Source organism: Amblyraja radiata, chromosome 17, assembly GCF_010909765.2.
Source record: "Amblyraja radiata isolate CabotCenter1 chromosome 17, sAmbRad1.1.pri, whole genome shotgun sequence".
Lineage (NCBI taxonomy): Eukaryota > Metazoa > Chordata > Chondrichthyes > Rajiformes > Rajidae > Amblyraja > Amblyraja radiata.
Window position 1 is genome coordinate 30,724,996 of NC_045972.1, and position 23,025 is coordinate 30,748,020.

The following is a 23,025-nucleotide window of genomic DNA, read 5'->3' on the forward strand; positions in this document are numbered from 1 at the left end:
TGGGTGGTTGGTTCGGACATGGGGCAAACGGCCTGGCCTGTTTCTGTGCAGTATCTCTCTTTGTCTCTGGCAGCACTGGAAGGGATCACATTATGTACCAGCTGATGAGATTGTGCAAAGGACAAAAAATGGGTTTGTGAGAACTTGCCTGGAGTGCTTCATAACAGGTTGCTGTTGTTGTTTATTACAGCTGGGACCAGGCAGTCCACCAGGTGTATGGGTCTGCAGCACAGATATGATCCTGACTATTCCCTCCTATCCAGGTAATGGACCAAAAGGTATCCTGTAAACAGGGCACAACTAATTGTAGCATATAGTTAAAAAATCAACACCTGAAATGTAAAGGATTACCAAGAGAGTTGTGTACATACACCACTGTTATACTTACGATCATACTGTCCATCTTTGTTGCTGATGAAATGGTGTACGGGGCTTATTTAGAATGGCATTGCTGGTTCACTTCATGCCCAATAACCTAGGAGTGCTTTCCCTGCCAGTTGGCTATAGCTAGCTCATAAATAATGAGGCATAGAATCCAATCACATTAGTTACCTACAGTGAACACAGAAAATGTGTTTCAATGGCAGAGTTTCTAATGCTTAACACAGATGAAATTTTGTTATTAGCTTGTGCAAACTCGACGTGATTTACAAAAAACAGAAAATTGCAAGTAGTGCTATTTGGGGGAGCGGGGTCTTAGTCCCACAGACTCTAAGCCAAAAGTGTACATCGGAATATGCGAGACAATTGATATACAGGAAGTGTATGGATTAACATCACTTCAAGAGTCAAGAATGTTTTATGGTCATATGTCCTGAAATGGAACAATGAAATTCTTACTTGCATCAGCACAACAGATATGTAAACACAGCACTATGTAAACAGCATAATAAACAACAACAAATATGTTCAGAATATAAAATACAAACAGTAAAAATGCAAAGTCAAAATAATTCCCCAAGTCTGTGTAGTTCAGAGTTTAGTTGGAGGTTGTAGTGCTTAGTGACAGTGCTGGCATACAAACTTGGACGGGGCTAGTTTGGAGCATTTGCTGTTGAAATTGGATTGCATTTTTCTGTTTTATAAATCCAATGGACCACTCACTAAGCTGGAAAGAGGAGATTTACAAAGGGCCTGAGTTAGAGGGAGAGATTGGGCAGGTTAAGACTTTGTTCATTGAGGCGCAGGAGGATGAGGGATAGTCATATAGAGGTGTTTAATATCACAAGGGGAATAGATGGGGTTGATGCATAGAGTCTTTTACCCAGAGGATGGGAATCAAGGACCAGATGACAAAGATTTAAGATGAGGGCAAAGATTTAATAGGATCCTGAGGGGCGCAGAGGATGGTGGGTACATGGAACAAACTGAAGGTATTAAGGCAGGTACTATTAAGACATTTGGACAGGTTAACTGATAAGGAAGGTTTAGAGGGATATGGGCCAAAAGCACAGACATGTGGGACCAGCATAGATGGGGCATCTTTGTCAGCATGGGCAAGTCGGGCCAAGGGGCCTGTTTCTGTGCTGTATGACTCTATCAAGGTTTTCACAGCAGCTGGCAGCTGCACTATTTAAAGGGGTTCCCCACCACTTTTGCAATTTGCTATACATGAGTTTGGGTGGGATGGAAGAGAGAGAGAGGACAGCTATAAGCTGTCTATGTGCCTTGTGGTGTTGTGCACTGGTGAATCTCCAGTCATCATCCCTTTCAAATGCTGTTTTTGTTGTGCTCCTGCTGGCGTTGCTGCACAAGCTTGCAGCATTTTGCTGGCAGGTTGTCATTTTTAGTTGCTAACGTTTCAGTCAGGGGCGGCACAAGTCTGTTTCCAAACCCGAACCTCCACCATACAATTTGAAACTCAGTCACTCTGTTCACAGTTTTTTGTTCTTGTGTAAAAACAGAAAATGCTGGAAAGACTGAGCAGGTCAGACAGCAACAGTGGAAAGAGAAACAGTTAATGTTTTGCTCCCAGACCCTTCACAAACTCTGGGAAAGAGAAACAAGTTAGTCTAAGTATCAGAAAAGGTGGGAGAGGGTGATGGTGGAACAAAGGGAATTTCTCTATGACAGAGCAAAATAATAGGGCAGTTCAGATTAAGTCTGTGTAATGTGTTGCTAATGTTGTATACAGTATAATGTTGTATAGTTTGACTAGATGATACAAAAAAATTGGAAAGCAAAAAAGAATATCATGCATAAATGGCCAATTCTCATACTAACAAAAAGGAGTGAAAGTCAGAAGGAAAGGGGATATGGGCCAAACATGGGTAAATGGGGCTAGCTTAGATGAAGTATCCTGGTCGGCATAGATGAGTCGGGCAGAAGGGCAAGTTTCCGTGCTCTTTGACTCTATAACTCTATGACTGGATGGTGAGAAGGGAAGAGGTGAAAGGACACATGGTTGCACTTCTTGCAGTTGCGTAGGTAAATGTCATAGGACGAGGAGTGGAAGATGGGCACAGAGAGTAGAACATGGAGTTGCAAAGAGAGCTGTCCCTTCAGAATTCTGGTGAAATTGTGTAGGAGCTGACAGAGTTAATCTTTTGTTTCTCTTTAGAATAGTGAAATCTTGTCGGAGCTGGCGGAATTAATCCTTTGTTCCTCTTTAGAAGCCTTTGTTCTGGATGAATCGAGATTGAGTCTCTGGTATCTAGTTCATTCGCAGTCTTTGTTCTTTTAAGACTTAGCACAATTACCCAGCAATGTCTTCTCTCTATTATCTTGCAAGACTTGCAGTCTTGGTACCGAGTCATGCGAGAGTCTAATCAATGCATCTGGGGAGGATAGTCTGCACAAACTGTACCTTCAGCAATAGCGAGTAAACTGGTATCTCTGACTCTTAACCATTTCTTATCCCCCTATGCTCACACTTGCTCCTTAGTTGCTGCAGTGATTTTCCCAAGGGTTCACCTTATCTTTTCGTATACTTTACCAACCCTAACAAGTTAACATATTGACTTTCGTGTTCTTTTTCTAGATTTGCATGAAACGTGAGAGTCTTTAATGCTTTACCCAATGCTGGCAGCAAGACAAGACAAAATGGCTGCACACTCACACACTACAGACAGGAGAAACTATATACAAAACATCTCCCTTTGTCCTGTGCAGCGCCTCCTGCTGCACGGGAGGAGCAACGGGTCCTCCTACCCCACACAGTCCACCAAACATTACACTTCCCCTTTCCAGTTTGAACGTCTCTATTCCTGAATGAGTTGCCTTGGGGGAATACCACGATTGCAACGTGTCGATCGACGAAGGACCACAGGCAGATCGTCAGGGAGTTCGTCTGGCGGAACTTCGTCAAAGTCAGGCACTCCAGTATCCACACGATTCGGCACCGGGGTGTCCGACTGCTTGGTTCTGGTCAGGTTCTGTACAGTCTTCGCTGGAGGAACGCAGCTTCTTAATTGGTCATCATGCCGTCAGCATTGTCCTTCTTGCCCTTAGACGGTGTACATTTTGGTTCCAATGTGAGCCATGATCCTGCCAGCGCACCATCTGCTTTGCTTGGCCGTATAATTGCGATAATATACGTAGTCGCCAATGTCAAATTTGGACTTGTTCGACTTCGTTGGCTGAGTGCGCGCCGTATAAGAGTTAAGGTTCAGGTTCAAAACTGATAGGGGAGTGCGCACTTGACGTCCGAGTATCATCTCCGCTAAAGTTCGACCGGTAGTGCAGTTCGGAACGATTCGATATTGCTGTAAGAACTCGAATCGTAAGCAACTGTAACTCAACTGTAAGCAATGCCAATTGTTTCGATTTCTTTGCGATTCCTACAGAACGTTTCATGGCCTGCTTGAAAACGGCGACGAGCCGCTCTGCCTCACCATTTAAGGGTGGATGAAAAGGTGCTGATGTCAGATGCACGACTGAGTGTTTTTTGCACCAGTCACCGAACATTTGAGAGACAAATTGGGGTCCATTGTCGCTTACGATTGTTAAGGGCAATCCCCAAATGGCGAACAAATCGTCGCGCGCAAATGTAGTTGTTTCGGTGGTTGGATACTTATTCATTTGGGTAACGTGGCCATTTCGAATGGGCATCCATGACGACTAGCCACATGTCCTGCAGGAACGGTCCAGCAAAATCTATGTGGATTCGCTGTCGTGGTTGGTCGGGGACGGGCCACGCGGAGGTCTTTTCCGGCAGATTCGGCGCTGTTTCGGCACATGGTGTGCAGCCCTTGCAGTGGTGGGCTATATCGGTCTCGACATTCGCACAATTCCAATGTGTGTCTTGAGCAACATTTTCAGATTTACGATCGCAGTTCCGTCGGAATGATCACAAGAACAATCGCGGAGCTGAATGCCATCTTTTGAAAAGATTTCCGTTTGCCCATTCTGGAATGAGCGGAATTCCTTGTCCAACTTAGGACTGTTCGGCCACCCCTGAGTGACAAAATGTCATACCTTCAACAAAATGGGGTCTGTGCTCTTGTTGACCGCCCTTGCGGAACGGGGAAATCAGCGATGTTGAGCAAGTTCATGTACGTCTCAATTTCCATAATTGCCTCCTCTTTATCGAATGTCAGGTCGGGTCCAATCGGTAGACGAGACAGTGCATCAGCATTGGTATGCTCGGCAGACTGTCGGTAAATAATGTGATAATCATATCCCATCATGATCAGGGCCCAACGTTGTAGACGCTGCATCGTCATGACAGGCAAACTTTTCTCCGGACTGAAAATAGTCAGCAGGGGCTTGTGGTCGGTGATGAGCAGAAAATGTCGGCCACTCAAATATTGGTGGAACTTCCGGACACCAAACACGATCGCCAGTGCTTCTTTCTCCACTTGACTGTAGTTTTTCTCGGCGGTCGTCAGCGTTTTGGATGAGAACGAGATTGGTTCTTCCTTGCCGTTCTGTGCCGTTTGTGAGATTACAGCTCCAAGACCATACGGCGATGCATCGGCAGCCAGCGAGATCGGCTTTGATGGGTCATAGTGGATCAAACGCGTCGTCTGAGCATCTCCTTCAACCTGGTGAATGCATGGTTACGCTCTTTGGACCAGTGCCATTCGACGTCCTGTTTTTGCAGGTTGTGCAATGGTGCGCACAAAGTCGAAAGTGCCGGTATGAACTTGCCATAGCAGTTCACCTTGCCAATGAAGCTTTCAAGCTGCTTCACATTTTCAGGCGTCGGCAATTTCACAATGGCGTCCACTCTTTCTTCCGATGGCTTTGGACGACTTGCCGAGATCACATGTCCGAGATATGTGACCTGTTGTCGGAAGAATGTGCACTTGTCCATGCGCAACTTCATGCCGTAGTTGTTCAGTGCCGTGAGGACTGTTTTAGGTTCTGCAGGTATTCTTCCTCTGTCCGGCCGGTGACAATTATGTCATCCAGGTAGGAGGCTACGTACGGAATCCTGGCAACCAGATTGTCGACCAGTTTCTGGAAGATGGCCGGCGCTGGTCCAAACGACAATCGGTTGTATCTAAACAGTCCCTTGTGCGTGTTGATCACGAGCAGGTTTTTTGTCTCGTCATTCAGTTCCACTTGGAGATACGCGTCGGACATGTCCAATTTCGAGAAGTGCAGTTCTCCTTGCAGCTTGACGAACAGCTCGTCCACTCTTGGTATGGGGTGTTGATCAATGTGCAATTGAGGGTTTACAGTCACTTTGTAGTCGCCACAGATGCTTCTGAACGACAACTATTGGTGTGGCCCATGCTGAATTTGGTGGCCTTGCACCCTGCTTGAGTACACTACAGAACTCAACAAAAAAAAAATAGGCTCTTATCTGGGTCTTTGAATGCACACCGAAGTATCCCACTTCTGACACCACTTTCTTGTTCTTTTTCTTGGTCTGCACAAAACTTGAGCGTTTTCAATTTACAACAGAAGTCTTTGATGTTTTACCCAATGCTGGCAGCAAGACAAGACAAAATGGCTGCACATTCACACATTACAGACAGGAGAAACTATATACAAAACATCTCCCTTTGTCCTGTGCAGCACCACCTGCTGCACGGGAGGAGCAACGGGTCCTCCCACCCCATACAGTCCACCAAACATCACAAAACCTACATTTCTGTAGATGTATTGCTTATTTTTCTGTTGTGATGGTATTTGTTCTCCAATGTCATTTAATATCTAAGTGTTTAATTGGCATCTGGCTCTGACAAAACTTTTGGATAACATCATTATGGTTAGGACTGCTATGAAAGCATGGAACATAATTGCAATCCAATGATGTGTCTGTACTTTGAACAGTAAAATGGCAAGGTCAAAGAGCAGGAGAACTTTAGGAACGACACCAGAAGAGCAGTGAGTGTTTGTACTTGAACCTCCAGTTCCACAGATCTTTCCACCATCTGGAGACTAGAATTTTGAGATTTCTTACAACAAATCTCATACTTTTAGTTCTAACCACAGCACTTATGCTAATGACTGTCATGCTATCCCTTTCTTCCTCCAGGTGTTCCAGCTAAGACGGTATAATATATTGATCTTCCTGCAGGTACTCTTAAACATCTCCGTTGTGCCTTCCCATTAACAACCACTCTCATACTTGCGTATACGGACAGGTTCTATTTTACTTATTAGGATCAGTATTTGTGGGTGGAAACAAGCGCATTGAAAAATGGAAGGATCGTGTAATGCTTTCATATCTCGAGTCCTTTACATGTACAGATTACTCTTGAAATGTATTTAGAATTGGTAATGTAGGAAATATAGTACTGCAATGTACAAAAATAGCTTTAATGTAAAGACCCGATGAGAAATATTTGGTGACATTGAACAAGGGTTAACGCAGGGTAGCGAAAATAATCTCTCTTTCTTCTAGGCGCTTGCACCTCTACCGGTTTAATAAGCTCATGGCTGACCTTTCAGCTGAACACCACATTCATATTTTGTGATCCCATGACATTCAAAATTTATCAATATTGAAATTCAAGTCTGGGGAAGCTCGAAGTCTTAAATAAACACCAAAAAAAAATCACTCAGCATGTCACGGAAAATCTGAGCAAGGTGAAACAATTAACAGAATTGATGAAGGGTATCGGATCATGAAACATTAACCAATAATTTATTGATCTCAGTTTTGAAGAAACTTTTGAATAGACTGAGCCTTCTCAGCCCTCTTGGGTGGAGAATTCCAAAAAGATCATTAGCCTCTGGGTGAATTTTTTCTGTGAGTCCCAATTGACTGAATACTTATTTAGAGATTATTTCCATTCCCTCCAGCCTGCAGAAACATCATCCCTGCACCTTTTGTGTTAAACCCAGCAAAACATTTTGTATGTTTCAACTACATTGATTTAAGTACAGTGAAGCAATCTTCCAATCAAGGACTTTCAAGAGAAGGAAAATAAAGAATATTAATTTATATTATGCATTTTAATACATCAGTTCATTATGTAGCCAGCAAACTGATTTTGAACAGTGGTCATTGTTTTAACAAGCAATGTGGCAGCCAATCTACAGAGCTAAACAAATATCAATGTGACAGTGTTTTAGTGAGTTGGTTAAGATTTAAATATTGCCTAGGACTCTGACACGAGCTCCTCTGCTCTTCAAAGCTGAGTCCTTGTATCTTTTAGTTCCATCGACAGATGGAGCTGACATCTCGGGTTGGTGTCTGGTAGGATGGACAGCTCATTCAATGCTGTAACCTTCAGTCAACTCTGCACAAGTTCAATCGGGAATGTATGTTCAAATCTAACATTCACCTGGATTTTCAGTTATTTAATTTGAAGTTGAAATTGAAATTCGAGTGCAAGCTGGTGTTGGACATCAATTTAAATAAATGTCCTTCCATATCATTGACACAGAGCAGCTAAAATGGAATGCAGTATCAGCCCTGCCACAACTGTCAATAAATTGATAGCGGAGCCTTGCTGATTAAATTTGGCCTCAGTCTGAATGCTTCCAGTGATTGAATGTAAAGCTTCCAATCACATGCAGCACAATAATCTGCACCAGTATGCTGACTATGTCCGTTCTTAGTCTAATCCTCTGGAGAAACAGCACTCTGTTTAATCAGCTTTGCTTTTCCTTCACCAAGATTGATGAAATACATCACGTGCTTGGTGCTAAGCAATGCGCTGTGTGTCTCCAAAGTCCTGATGTAGTCTGTCTTGGCACCAAGAAGAGCTGGCTGATGGTGTCCCGGTAGGTAGATTCTTGTCAGCCTTCATTATCCAATCCCACACTTTCTGATAATTCAGCAAGCTTTTCAACTGGGTCATTTGTCCAAGAGTTTGAAGAGGAGCTTGAATATTCACTTTGCAAAACAGCAAAATCAACAATCCGAAATGAAAAGCTGCGTTGCTTGTTACTTTGTGCATAGAATCATTGATCACACTAAATACTAAATTTTCGCAAGCAGTTTATATGTTCCTTCATGGGACTGCAGATTCGAAAATAAAATACTTTAAAAAAAATGCCTCGGAGGTTAATGTGAATTATTGAGGCAAAACAATAATTATAACAGTTTTGGATCTGAAGCGAACCTGATGGTCCCAAAGGAGAAAGAACCTGCTGCCTTATAATATGCTCATGACCATTTGGTTCTTGCTCTGATGCGTCATGTTCCCAACTGTGAACATGTAATAAATCTGACCCCAACTCCTTGGGATGATGGTGTTATTTCTTAATTAAGATGATCAAATCAAGGACAAATTAGGATAGTTTCAATGCTGACAAAACTAAAACTGCTGGAGGAACTCTGTAGGTCAAGCTGCATATGTTGGGGGGGGGGGGGGGGGGGGAAGAATTGTCCACATTTCGGGTTGAAACTATTATCAGGGCAATGTTTAAAAGAATAGTGTGATTTAACTCTCTTCTTGGGTACAGATACATCACCATATTGTTCTCAATTTACATTTATCTATACTCTCTAATAGTCAGCTCTATTTATGCAGGTAGCTGTACTAGGCTGACCCTTGCATTTGGACCCATGAAGCTGAGTGTCCAACATGGCAAGGTTAGGGGCGAGAAGCTAGGTGGTTATCGTCAGCATGATAAGTTTAGACTGCAGGGAAACAAGTCTCACTTGCAAGTACAATGGCAAGTACTTACTTAGGTTGCAAGTACTTACTTACCTACAACGACAGCTACAGTATAATCTTTGAGGCCGGAAGTAGTCTGGAGCCATGTTAACTAAAGTTAGTCAATCCTATTTAGTTTGTCTCATTGCAATATTTTGTGAACAGGCAGCAGAGTTGTACAACAGATAGGGCTGCTGCCCCACAGCTGCATCACCTCGGGTTCAGACCCTATCTCTGGTCCAGTTTGTGTGGTGTTTACACGCTCTCCTCATGATCATGCGGCTTTCCCCCAGGCGCTTCAATCTCCTCACACATCCCACAGATGGGTTGATGTGTTTATTGGCCTCTAAATAGCTCTAGTATGCAAGTGCGAAGTAGGAGAATCAAGGAGGGAGTTAATGACATGTGAGAGAGAATAGCCTACTGGAAATGTGGGAAAATTGGACTGTTGGAAATATTCTGAAATATGGCATAGACTCGGAGCTAAATGGCCTCCTATGTTGTAAAGTAAGGAGAACTACAATAGGAAGCTGAGCAGAGTTTCCTTGACCCATCTTTTCTTGCCACTGTGCTAAGCAGGTATGATCTTAAACTTACTATTTATTTATATCTTCTGAAGAAACAAAAATGCCTTCCCATTTTCCAGACTTCTGTTTGCAGCATTCTAATTAACTGTGAAATTTGTCACTGGTGTAATGTCGGAGACACAGCAACCACTTACATGTAGCAAGAACCCTAAAATTGTCTAAAGGTGATAACTAAATAATCTATTTAATATTAGTAATATTCATTCAGTGAAAAAGATTGATCAAAACGACACAGCAAACAATATTACTGTTCTTCAAATTGGTGCCAGAAAATATTTAATGCCCTGACAAAGGCCAGATTAGTGTCTTGGATGAAGGCTTCATTTGAAAGAAGGCACCTCTGATAGTGCAGTTCTTTCTCAGTCCTGCGCCCTAGTCCCAGGCTGGGATTTAATCAAGGGTGTATGGATTCACACAAGTGTTTGGCCATCGAACTGAAGCTGACACTTAGGACCTGCATGGCTGCGCTGGTGTTCACGTATCAGTGGGGATGATGCAGGGTGGTGCAAGGTGTTGGCTTTCAGTCTTTCTAGTGGAGTTTTAATTCTCCTCTTCTATGACTACAACTGCCAAAGAAGACCAGTTGTTTAATGCATGTCTGGCAGGATCACTCTATTTAATTTGCATGATATGCTCTGTATAAATTGTTATCTGCATGGCATTGAGCCAGCAAATGAATAGGAGACAATGCAAAACTGCAGGTTGGTTTCTTGGCTGAGTGGGACTTTAAACTGTGTCAACACCTATTCTTTTAATGTTTTTGGATGCCTGAGGAGCCATCAATTTGTAGATTACAGATATTCTGTGGTATTGATCCTGACAATTATTCAAGGAACGCTTGAAATAGAAATGCATTCTTGGTGTTAAACTGATGCCGTAATTTCAAATCCCCTCTCCTATTTATGGAACTAAACAGCAGGAGTGGAGAGCATGATCGTGTGTTATAAGGACAGTTTTTTAAGTCAATTGTTTTATTGTCATATGTCCCGGATGGGACATTGAAATTCTTACTTGCTGCAGGACAACAGAATATGTGAATATGTAAAACATAGTACATAACAGGGGAAGAGAGAAAATATGTAAATAAATAAATAAAGTTCAATGAATAACAAAGATAGTGCAATAATAATATAGCCTTTTGCAATTCAGAGCTCAGAGCTTATTTGTTGTTGTACAGCCTGATGGTTGTAGGGACACACCACAGGAACAGGCCCTTAACCCACTGAGTCTATGCCAACCATCAACCACCCATTTGCACTAATCTATTGCTAATGCCATCTCATTCTTCTCACACTCCCTCAACCGAATCCTGCACCTATCTGATTCCACCACTCGCCTATAGACGGGGCATATGGGTCAGTGTGGGCAACTTGGGCTGAAGCGCCTGTTTCCACACTGTATGACTCTCTGAACCTATGATCCCTGGGATTTGGATCATACCATCAGCTTTCTGTTGAGGAGGTATCTACGCTTCCAAGACCCATTTCCGAGGGTCCTGCTGCCAAGATCCTGCTGTTGGCAGTGTTCACTGGCTTGGTGAAAATGATTAAAATCTTAAACGGCAAAACTCATTATGGGTAAACTGTGAATAAAATTCAGTGCAGCCATGTGTCTATTCACCTTGGTAGGAGACTTAAATAAGCCATTATTCATTGGCTTAACAATAACATTAAATCTGAGAAAGAAGCAGAGTTCTAAGAACTCCTGAGGAGAGAAATTACTAAAAGTGGCAATGCCTGTTGAAGAGGCCATAAAGAATGTTGGGAGGTTGATTTGTTGAGGAAAAGGACGTGAGATAATGTTACATTTATGTAGCATCTATGTTAAACTATACTTGGGAGAACAATGTATATTCTGTTCCCATCTGCCAAGAGCTTATTAAAATCCTCTTTATAAGATAATGTACAAGCATTGAATGGTTTATATGGATAACAGACTAATGAATAGTATGGAGTTTGCACAGTTACAGAAAACGATTAGACGGTTATTTAAAAATATAATGAAAATGCAATTTGATAAACCTATTCATTTTCCCTCTCTAAGCTGTGCAAAACCTACTGAGCCATTTCTCAGTGCAGATGACTTCCCGCCATTTTAAGCAAAATTGCAGCCCTGAGTGAATGAGAGAGCTTTGTCTCCTTCCAGCCTTATATCTCAGATTCTGTTAGTTATAGAAGTGATAGTCAACATACATACATGAGAACAAATGAAATAAGAACAGGAGGCTGCTCATGTAATAAAATAATGGCTGATTTGTAATATCTACTCCATGTGTCCATCCACTCCAGTAATCTTTCCTTTCCTATTTCAGCCTTAAAAATACTTCACTATACTTTGAAGGAGATGAACGAGAGAGTTCTAAAGACGCTTGGCCACACACACACGTTAGCACCTCGGGATCACATATTTCAATCATGTCACCTCTTCCTGTGCAAACAAACCTAGCCCGCCCACGCTTTGCTCATAAGATAACTCAAGAGTCAGAGAGTTTAATTGTCATATGCACTGGAATTGAACGATTAAATTCTTGCATGCTGAGCTTTACATGTGCATTAATGCAACAAAGCCATAAATAATATACAATAAACTATAATACAGTACAATTAATGATCAGTTATGCTAGGAACCTGACCACAATAGTCCATGTAGTACAACCGATAAAAAAATCTGTTGTAGTTTGTTGGTTGTTCTTAGAATTGTGCAGTGTAATTCAAAAGCCTGATGGTTGCTGGGAAGGTTCTGTTCCTGGAGGTAATGGTTCTCAAATGATTGTACTTTTGTTCTATGGTGGTAGTGAGGATGGCTGGGATCTTGTGGATCTTTGACGATATCTGCCTTCTGGAGGCTATAGCTCACTTTGCCATGGTGAGGTCACTACTGTCCACTACTTTCTGCAGTCTCCTTTATTCTTCGGCATTCAGGCCATGATGCAACCAGTCAGTTTGCTGTCCATCGAGAAGTTTGATAGAGTATTCAGCGAAAAACCCAAACTCCGAGAAAATACAGATGTTGATGAGCTTACTTTATGATTACATCAATGTTTTTATCAAATGCCTTCTGGAAATTCAAATCAGTAATCCTCACATTCCCTGTTAATCATACCATATGCTATTTCTAAGAATTCCAATTAAATGGATAAATAATGAAGGTTGCAATCTCCCATCCCTGAATTGGGGGTAATATATGGGCAAGGATTGACATTATTTGGCACACAGGAAACAAAGAATGGGAATAAATAGGACTTCCTTAGGGTAGTAGGTGGCGATTGGTCTGGTATAATTGCCTTACAACTCAGCTATTCATCAATGATTTGGGTGAGGAAACTCAAAATAATATTTCTAAGTTTGCCAATGATACAAATCTGGGTGAGATTGTGAGTTGTGAGGAGGATGCAAGGAGACTTCAAGACGATTTAGGCAAGCAGAAACCCTGGGCAAAAACAAGGCAGCTGCGATATAACATGGTTACATGTGAAGGTATCTAGTTTAGTAGAAATAATAAAACAGCTGTTACTTAAATAGTGATAGATTGAAAGGGTTCTGGCTGTCCTTGTACAGCAGCCATTGTGAACAAACATGTAGGTGCAGTCAAGAAGACAGATAGTATTTTAACCTTCATTACAGGAGAGTTTGAGAGCAGGAGTAAGGATGTTTTGCTGGACATCTGGATAGAACGACCTCTGTGAGCCACTCCTGGAATATTGTGCTCTAGTTCAGTCTCCTTACCTAAGAATACATACATTTGTCAGAGGGAGTGCAGTTAAGGTTCACTTGACTGATCCCTGAGATACTTGGACTGTTGAATGAGGAGCGATTGGATTTCTAGGCTTGTATAAACATGCATTTACAGTATAAGAATGAGAAGGGATTACATTGCAGCATACATGATTCTGAGACAGTTTGACAGGCTGAATACAGGTAAAGGTTTCTCCGAGACGAGGTGACTAGAACCAGAGGTCTTGATCACAAGATTTGGGTTAAGACACGTAACACTGAGATGAGAAATCATAAGGTCATAAGTGATAAGAGTAGAATTAGGCCATTTGGCCCATCAAGTCCACTCCGCCATTCAATTATGGCAGATCTATCTCTCCCTCCTAACCCTATTCTCCTGCCTTCTACCCATAACCTCTGACACATGTACTAATCAAGTGTCTATCTATCTCTGCCTTAAGAATATCCACTGACGGCCTCCACAGCTTTCTGTGGCAAAGAATTCAACAGATTTACCACCCTCTGACCAAATACATTTCTGCTTATCTCCTTTCTAAATGAACGTCTTTTAATTCTCAGGCTATGACTTCTCATCCTAGACTCTCCCACAAGTTGAAACATTCTCCCCACATCCACTCTATCCAAGCCTTTCACTATTCTGTCTGTTTTAATGAGGGGTCCCTTCATCCTTCTAAACTCCAGCGAGTACAGGTCCAGTGCCGACAAACGCTCATCATAGGTTAACCTACTCTTTCCTGGGATCATTCTTGTAAAATCCTCTAGACCCTCTCCAGAGCCAGAACGTCCTTCCTCAGATATGGTGCTCAAATTTGCTCACAATATTCCAAATGGGGCCTCACCAGCGCCTTATAGAGCCTCAACATTACATCCCTTTAATTTAGGATGGTACAGTCGCCAAATGGCCTACTCCTATTTTCTATGCTTCTATGTAATTTCTGCAAGTGCCCTTTAATAATAAGGACAGCACAGTGGCGCAGCTGCTGCCTTACAGCGCCAGAGACCCGGGATCGATCTTCACCTCGGGCACTGTTTGTATGTTCTCCCTATGACTGTGGGTTTTCTATGGGTGTTCCAGTTTCCCCCCACATTACAAAGACATGAAGGTTTTAGGTTAATTAGCTTCTGTAACTCGTATCTTGATCCATGTTTTCTGTCTCACACCTTTAAATACCACATCGAGTAAACACTGCATGGGTGCGGACCCTGGGTGATATGGTGATGATAGGGAGCCGTGCCCAAATGTTCTTATTTTTCATTAACACTGATTCTTATAAAATGCCTGTGATAGAACATTTTAATGCATTATATAACATGATGCACTATAGAACATCTTCATCACGCTACAATAAGCCAGATTTTTGAAATTAATGAAAAATTATACATAGAAACATAGAAATTAGGTGCAGGAGTAGGCCATTCGGCCCTTCGAGCCTGCACCACCATTCAATATGATCATGGCTGATCATCCAACTCAGTATCCCGTACCTGCCTTCTCTCCATACCCTCTGATCCCCTTAGCCACAAGGGCCACATCTAACTCCCTCTTAAATATAGCCAATGAACTGGCCTCGACTACCCTCTGTGGCAGAGAGTTCCAGATATTCACCACTCTCTGTGTGAAAAAAGTTCTTCTCATCTCGGTTTTAAAGGATTTCCCCCTTATCCTTAAGCTGTGACCCCTTGTCCTGGACTTCCCCAACATCGGGAGCAATCTTCCTGCATCTAGCCTGTCCAACCCCTTAAGAATTTTATAAGTTTCTATAAGATCCCCTCTCAATCTCCTAAATTCTAGAGAGTATAAACCAAGTCTATCCAGTCTTTCTTCATAAGACAGTCCTGACATCCCAGGAATCAGTCTGGTGAACCTTCTCTGCACTCCCTCTATGGCAATAATGTCCTTCCTCAGATTTGGAGACCAAAACTGTACGCAATACTCCAGGTGTGGTCTCACCAAGACCCTGTACAACTGCAGTAGAACCTCCCTGCTCCTATACTCAAATCCTTTTGCTATGAAAGCTAACATACCATTCGCTTTCTTCACTGCCTGCTGCACCTGCATGCCTACTTTCAATGACTGGTGTACCATGACACCCAGGTCTCGCTGCATCTCCCCTTTTCCTAGTCGGCCACCATTTAGATAATAGTCTGCTTTCCTGTTTTTGCCACCAAAATGGATAACCTCACATTTATCCACATTATACTGCATCTGCCAAACATTTGCCCACTCACCCAGCCTATCCAAGTCACCTTGCAGTCTCCTAGCATCCTCCTCACAGCTAACACTGCCCCCCAGCTTAGTGTCATCCGCAAACTTGGAGATATTGCCTTCAATTCCCTCATCCAGATCATTAATATAGTGTAGTATAGTGAATGGTTCTGAACTTAAGAATACTTCACTATACTTTGAAGGAGATGAACGAGAGAGTTCTAAAGACGCTAGGCCACACACACACGTTAGCACCTCGGGATCACATATTTCAATCATGTCACCTCTTCCTGTGCAAACAAACCTAACCTGCCCACGCTTTGCTCATAAGATAACTCAAGAGTCAGAGAGTTTAATTGTCATATGCACTGGAATTGAACGATTAAATTCTTGCATGCTGAGCTTTGCATGTGCATTAATGCAACAAAGCCATAAATAATATACAATAAACTATAATACAGTACAATTAATGATCAGTTATGCTAGGAACCTGACCACAATAGTCCATGTAGTACAACCGATAAAAAAATCTGTTGTAGTTTGTTGGTTGTTCTTAGAATTGTGCAGTGTAATTCAAAAGCCTGATGGTTGCTGGGAAGGTTCTGTTCCTGGAGGTAATGGTTCTCAAATGATTGTACTTTTGTTCTATGGTGGTAGTGAGGATGGCTGGGATCTTGTGGATCTTTGACGATATCTGCCTTCTGGAGGCTATAGCTCACTTTGCCATGGTGAGGTCAATACTGTCCACTACTTTCTGCAGTCTCCTTTATTCTTCGGCATTCAGGCCATGATGCAACCAGTCAGTTTGCTGTCCATCGAGAAGTTTGATAGAGTATTCAGCGAAAAACCCAAACTCCGAGAAAATACAGATGTTGATGAGCTTACTTTATGATTACATCAATGTTTTTATCAAATGCCTTCTGGAAATTCAAATCAGTAATCCTCACATTCCCTGTTAATCATACCATATGCTATTTCTAAGAATTCCAATTAAATGGATAAATAATGAAGGTTGCAATCTCCCATCCCTGAATTGGGGGTAATATATGGGCAAGGATTGACATTATTTGGCACACAGGAAACAAAGAATGGGAATAAATAGGACTTCCTTAGGGTAGTAGGTGGCGATTGGTCTGGTATAATTGCCTTACAACTCAGCTATTCATCAATGATTTGGGTGAGGAAACTCAAAATAATATTTCTAAGTTTGCCAATGATACAAATCTGGGTGAGATTGTGAGTTGTGAGGAGGATGCAAGGAGACTTCAAGACGATTTAGGCAAGCAGAAACCCTGGGCAAAAACAAGGCAGCTGCGATATAACATGGTTACATGTGAAGGTATCTAGTTTAGTAGAAATAATAAAACAGCTGTTACTTAAATAGTGATAGATTGAAAGGGTTCTGGCTGTCCTTGTACAGCAGCCATTGTGAACAAACATGTAGGTGCAGTCAAGAAGACAGATAGTATTTTAACCTTCATTACAGGAGAGTTTGAGAGCAGGAGTAAGGATGTTTTGCTGGACATCTGGATAGAACGACCTCTGTGAGCCACTCCTGGAATATTGTGCTCTAGTTCAGTCTCCTTACCTAAGAATACATACATTTGTCAGAGGGAGTGCAGTTAAGGTTCACTTGACTGATCCCTGAGATACTTGGACTGTTGAATGAGGAGCGATTGGATTTCTAGGCTTGTATAAACATGCATTTACAGTATAAGAATGAGAAGGGATTACATTGCAGCATACATGATTCTGAGACAGTTTGACAGGCTGAATACAGGTAAAGGTTTCTCCGAGACGAGGTGACTAGAACCAGAGGTCTTGATCACAAGATTTGGGTTAAGACACGTAACACTGAGATGAGAAATCATAAGGTTATAAGTGATAAGAGTAGAATTAGGCCATTTGGCCCATCAAGTCCACTCCGCCATTCAATTATGGCAGATCTATCTCTCCCTCCTAACCCTATTCTCCTGCCTTCTACCCATAACCTCTGACACATGTACTAATCAAGTGTCTATCTATCTCTGCCTTAAGAATATCCACTGACGGCCTCCACAGCTTTCTGTGGCAAAGAATTCAACAGATTTACCACCCTCTGACCAAATACATTTCTGCTTATCTCCTTTCTAAATGAACGTCCTTTAATTCTCAGGCTATGACTTCTCATCCTAGACTCTCCCACAAGTTGAAACATTCTCCCCACATCCACTCTATCCAAGCCTTTCACTATTCTGTCTGTTTTAATGAGGGGTCCCTTCATCCTTCTAAACTCCAGCGAGTACAGGTCCAGTGCCGACAAACGCTCATCATAGGTTAACCTACTCTTTCCTGGGATCATTCTTGTAAAATCCTCTAGACCCTCTCCAGAGCCAGAACGTCCTTCCTCAGATATGGTGCTCAAATTTGCTCACAATATTCCAATTGGGGCCTCACCAGCGCCTTATAGAGCCTCAACATTAAGTTCAAGTTCAAGTTAGTTTATTGTCATGTGTCCCTGTATAGGACAATGAAATTCTTGCTTTGCTTAAGCACACAGAAAATAGTAGGCATTTACTACAAAACAGATAAATGTGTCCATATACCATGATATAAATATATACACACATGAATAAATAAACTGATAGTGCAAATAACAGAAAGTGGTTGGTAATAATCAGAGTTTTGTCCGAGCCAGGTTTAATAGCCTGATGGCTGAGGGGAAGTAACTATTCCTGAACCTGGTTGTTGCAGTCTTCAGGCTCCTGTACCTTCTACCTGAAGGTAGCAGGGAGATGAGTGTGTGGCCCGGATGGTGTGGGTCTTTCATGATACTGCCAGCCTTTTTGAGGCAGCGACTGTGATAGATCCCCTCGATGGAAGGAAGGTCAGAGCCGATGATGGACTGGGCAGTGTTGACTACTTTTTGTAGTCTTTTCCTTTCCAGGGCGCTCAAATTGCCGAACCAAGCCACGATGCAACCGGTCAGCATGCTCTCGACTGTGCACCTGTAGAAATTAGAGAGAGTCTTCCTTGACAATCCGACTCTCCGTAATCTTCTCAGGAAGTAGAGGCGCTGATGTGCTTTTTTGATGATTGCATTAGTGTTCTCGGACCAGGAAAGATCTTCAGAGATGTGCACGCCCAGGAATTACATCCCTTTAATTTAGGATGGTACAGTCGCCAAATGGCCTACTCCTATTTTCTATGCTTCTATGTAATTTCTGCAAGTGCCCTTTAATAATAAGGACAGCACAGTGGCGCAGCTGCTGCCTTACAGCGACAGAGACCCGGGATCGATCTTCACCTCGGGCACTGTTTGTATGTTCTCCCTATGACTGTGTGGGTTTTCTATGGGTGTTCCAGTTTCCCCCCACATTCCAAAGACATGAAGGTTTTAGGTTAATTAGCTTCTGTAACTCGTATCTTGATCCATGTTTTCTGTCTCACACCTTTAAATACCACATCGAGTAAACACTGCATGGGTGCGGATCCTGGGTGATATGGTGATGATAGGGAGCCGTGCCCAGATGTTCTTATTTTTCATTAACACTGATTCTTATAAAATGCCTGTGATAGAACATTTTAATGCATTATATAACATGATGCACTATAGAACATCTTCATCACGCTACAATAAGCCAGATTTTTGAAATTAATGAAAAATTATACATAGAAACATAGAAACATAGAAATTAGGTGCAGGAGTAGGCCATTCGGCCCTTCGAGCCTGCACCGCCATTCAATATGATCATGGCTGATCATCCAACTCAGTATCCCGTACCTGCCTTCTCTCCATACCCTCTGATCCCCTTAGCCACAAGGGCCACATCTAACTCCCTCTTAAATATAGCCAATGAACTGGCCTCGACTATCCTCTGTGGCAGAGAGTTCCAGATATTCACCACTCTCTGTGTGAAAAAAGTTCTTCTCATCTCGGTTTTAAAGGATTTCCCCCTTATCCTTAAGCTGTGACCCCTTGTCCTGGACTTCCCCAACATCGGGAGCAATCTTCCTGCATCTAGCCTGTCCAACCCCTTAAGAATTTTATAAGTTTCTATAAGATCCCCTCTCAATCTCCTAAATTCTAGAGAGTATAAACCAAGTCTATCCAGTCTTTCTTCATAAGACAGTCCTGACATCCCAGGAATCAGTCTGGTGAACCTTCTCTGCACTCCCTCTATGGCAATAATGTCCTTCCTCAGATTTGGAGACCAAAACTGTACGCAATACTCCAGGTGTGGTCTCACCAAGACCCTGTACAACTGCAGTAGAACCTCCCTGCTCCTATACTCAAATCCTTTTGCTATGAAAGCTAACATACCATTCGCTTTCTTCACTGCCTGCTGCACCTGCATGCCTACTTTCAATGACTGGTGTACCATGACACCCAGGTCTCGCTGCATCTCCCCTTTTCCTAGTCGGCCACCATTTAGATAATAGTCTGCTTTCCTGTTTTTGCCACCAAAATGGATAACCTCACATTTATCCACATTATACTGCATCTGCCAAACATTTGCCCACTCACCCAGCCTATCCAAGTCACCTTGCAGTCTCCTAGCATCCCCCTCACAGCTAACACTGCCCCCCAGCTTAGTGTCATCCGCAAACTTGGAGATATTGCCTTCAATTCCCTCATCCAGATCATTAATATAGTGTAGTATAGTGAATGGTTCTGAACTTAAGAATACTTCACTATACTTTGAAGGAGATGAACGAGAGAGTTCTAAAGACGCTTGGCCACACACACACGTTAGCACCTCGGGATCACATATTTCAATCATGTCACCTCTTCCTGTGCAAACAAACCTAGCCCGCCCACGCTTTGCTCATAAGATAACTCAAGAGTCAGAGAGTTTAATTGTCATATGCACTGGAATTGAACGATTAAATTCTTGCATGCTGAGCTTTGCATGTGCATTAATGCAACAAAGCCATAAATAATATACAATAAACTATAATACAGTACAATTAATGATCAGTTATGCTAGGAACCTGACCACAATAGTCCATGTAGTACAACCGATAAAAAAATCTGTTATAGTTTGTTGGTTGTTCTTAGAATTGTGCAGTGTAATTCAAAAGCCTGATGGTTGCTGGGAAGGTTCTGTTCCTGGAGGTAATGGTTCTCAAATGATTGTACTTTTGTTCTATGGTGGTAGTGAGGATGGCTGGGATCTTGTGGATCTTTGACGATATCTGCCTTCTGGAGGCTATAGCTCACTTTGCCATGGTGAGGTCAATACTGTCCACTACTTTCTGCAGTCTCCTTTATTCTTCGGCATTCAGGCCATGATGCAACCAGTCAGTTTGCTGTCCATCGAGAAGTTTGATAGAGTATTCAGCGAAAAACCCAAACTCCGAGAAAATACAGATGTTGATGAGCTTACTTTATGATTACATCAATGTTTTTATCAAATGCCTTCTGGAAATTCAAATCAGTAATCCTCACATTCCCTGTTAATCATACCATATGCTATTTCTAAGAATTCCAATTAAATGGATAAATAATGAAGGTTGCAATCTCCCATCCCTGAATTGGGGGTAATATATGGGCAAGGATTGACATTATTTGGCACACAGGAAACAAAGAATGGGAATAAATAGGACTTCCTTAGGGTAGTAGGTGGCGATTGGTCTGGTATAATTGCCTTACAACTCAGCTATTCATCAATGATTTGGGTGAGGAAACTCAAAATAATATTTCTAAGTTTGCCAATGATACAAATCTGGGTGAGATTGTGAGTTGTGAGGAGGATGCAAGGAGACTTCAAGACGATTTAGGCAAGCAGAAACCCTGGGCAAAAACAAGGCAGCTGCGATATAACATGGTTACATGTGAAGGTATCTAGTTTAGTAGAAATAATACAACAGCTGTTACTTAAATAGTGATAGATTGAAAGGGTTCTGGCTGTCCTTGTACAGCAGCCATTGTGAACAAACATGTAGGTGCAGTCAAGAAGACAGATAGTATTTTAACCTTCATTACAGGAGAGTTTGAGAGCAGGAGTAAGGATGTTTTGCTGGACATCTGGATAGAACGACCTCTGTGAGCCACTCCTGGAATATTGTGCTCTAGTTCAGTCTCCTTACCTAAGAATACATACATTTGTCAGAGGGAGTGCAGTTAAGGTTCACTTGACTGATCCCTGAGATACTTGGACTGTTGAATGAGGAGCGATTGGATTTCTAGGCTTGTATAAACATGCATTTACAGTATAAGAATGAGAAGGGATTACATTGCAGCATACATGATTCTGAGACAGTTTGACAGGCTGAATACAGGTAAAGGTTTCTCCGAGACGAGGTGACTAGAACCAGAGGTCTTGATCACAAGATTTGGGTTAAGACACGTAACACTGAGATGAGAAATCATAAGGTCATAAGTGATAAAAGTAGAATTAGGCCATTTGGCCCATCAAGTCCACTCCGCCATTCAATTATGGCAGATCTATCTCTCCCTCCTAACCCTATTCTCCTGCCTTCTACCCATAACCTCTGACACCTGTACTAATCAAGTGTCTATCTATCTCTGCTTTAAGAATATCCACTGACGGCCTCCACAGCTTTCTGTGGCAAAGAATTCAACAGATTTACCACCCTCTGACCAAATACATTTCTGCTTATCTCCTTTCTAAATGAACGTCCTTTAATTCTCAGGCTATGACTTCTCATCCTAGACTCTCCCACAAGTTGAAACGTTCTCCCCGCATCCACTCTATCCAAGCCTTTCACTATTCTGTCTGTTTTAATGAGGGGTCCCTTCATCCTTCTAAACTCCAGCGAGTACAGGTCCAGTGCCGACAAACGCTCATCATAGGTTAACCTACTCTTTCCTGGGATCATTCTTGTAAAATCCTCTAGACCCTCTCCAGAGCCAGAACGTCCTTCCTCAGATATGGTGCTCAAATTTGTTCACAATATTCCAATTGGGGCCTCACCAGCGCCTTATAGAGCCTCAACATTACATCCCTTTAATTTAGGATGGTACAGTCGCCAAATGGCCTACTCCTATTTTCTATGCTTCTATGTAATTTCTGCAAGTGCCCTTTAATAATAAGGACAGCACAGTGGCGCAGCTGCTGCCTTACAGCGCCAGAGACCCGGGATCGATCTTCACCTCGGGCACTGTTTGTATGTTCTCCCTATGACTGTGTGGGTTTTCTATGGGTGTTCCAGTTTCCCCCCACATTCCAAAGACATGAAGGTTTTAGGTTAATTAGCTTCTGTAACTCGTATCTTGATCCATGTTTTCTGTCTCACACCTTTAAATACCACATCGAGTAAACACTGCATGGGTGCGGATCCTGGGTGATATGGTGATGATAGGGAGCCGTGCCCAGATGTTCTTATTTTTCATTAACACTGATTCTTATAAAATGCCTGTGATAGAACATTTTAATGCATTATATAACATGATGCACTATAGAACATCTTCATCACGCTACAATAAGCCAGATTTTTGAAATTAATGAAAAATTATACATAGAAACATAGAAACATAGAAATTAGGT

The 23,025-nt window shown here is 42.2% G+C and overlaps 1 protein-coding gene across 1 annotated transcript in view; it reads left to right on the top strand.

The window, feature by feature from the left end:
* Positions 1–23,025, top strand: part of fcsk (fucose kinase) — a 147,644-nt gene that overhangs the window by 84,156 nt on the left and 40,463 nt on the right. Inside the window, exon 7 of the mRNA XM_033036003.1 lies at positions 191–263. Within this exon, the coding sequence (XP_032891894.1) occupies positions 191–263 (73 nt within the window). The remainder of the gene's footprint in view (positions 1–190; positions 264–23,025) is intronic.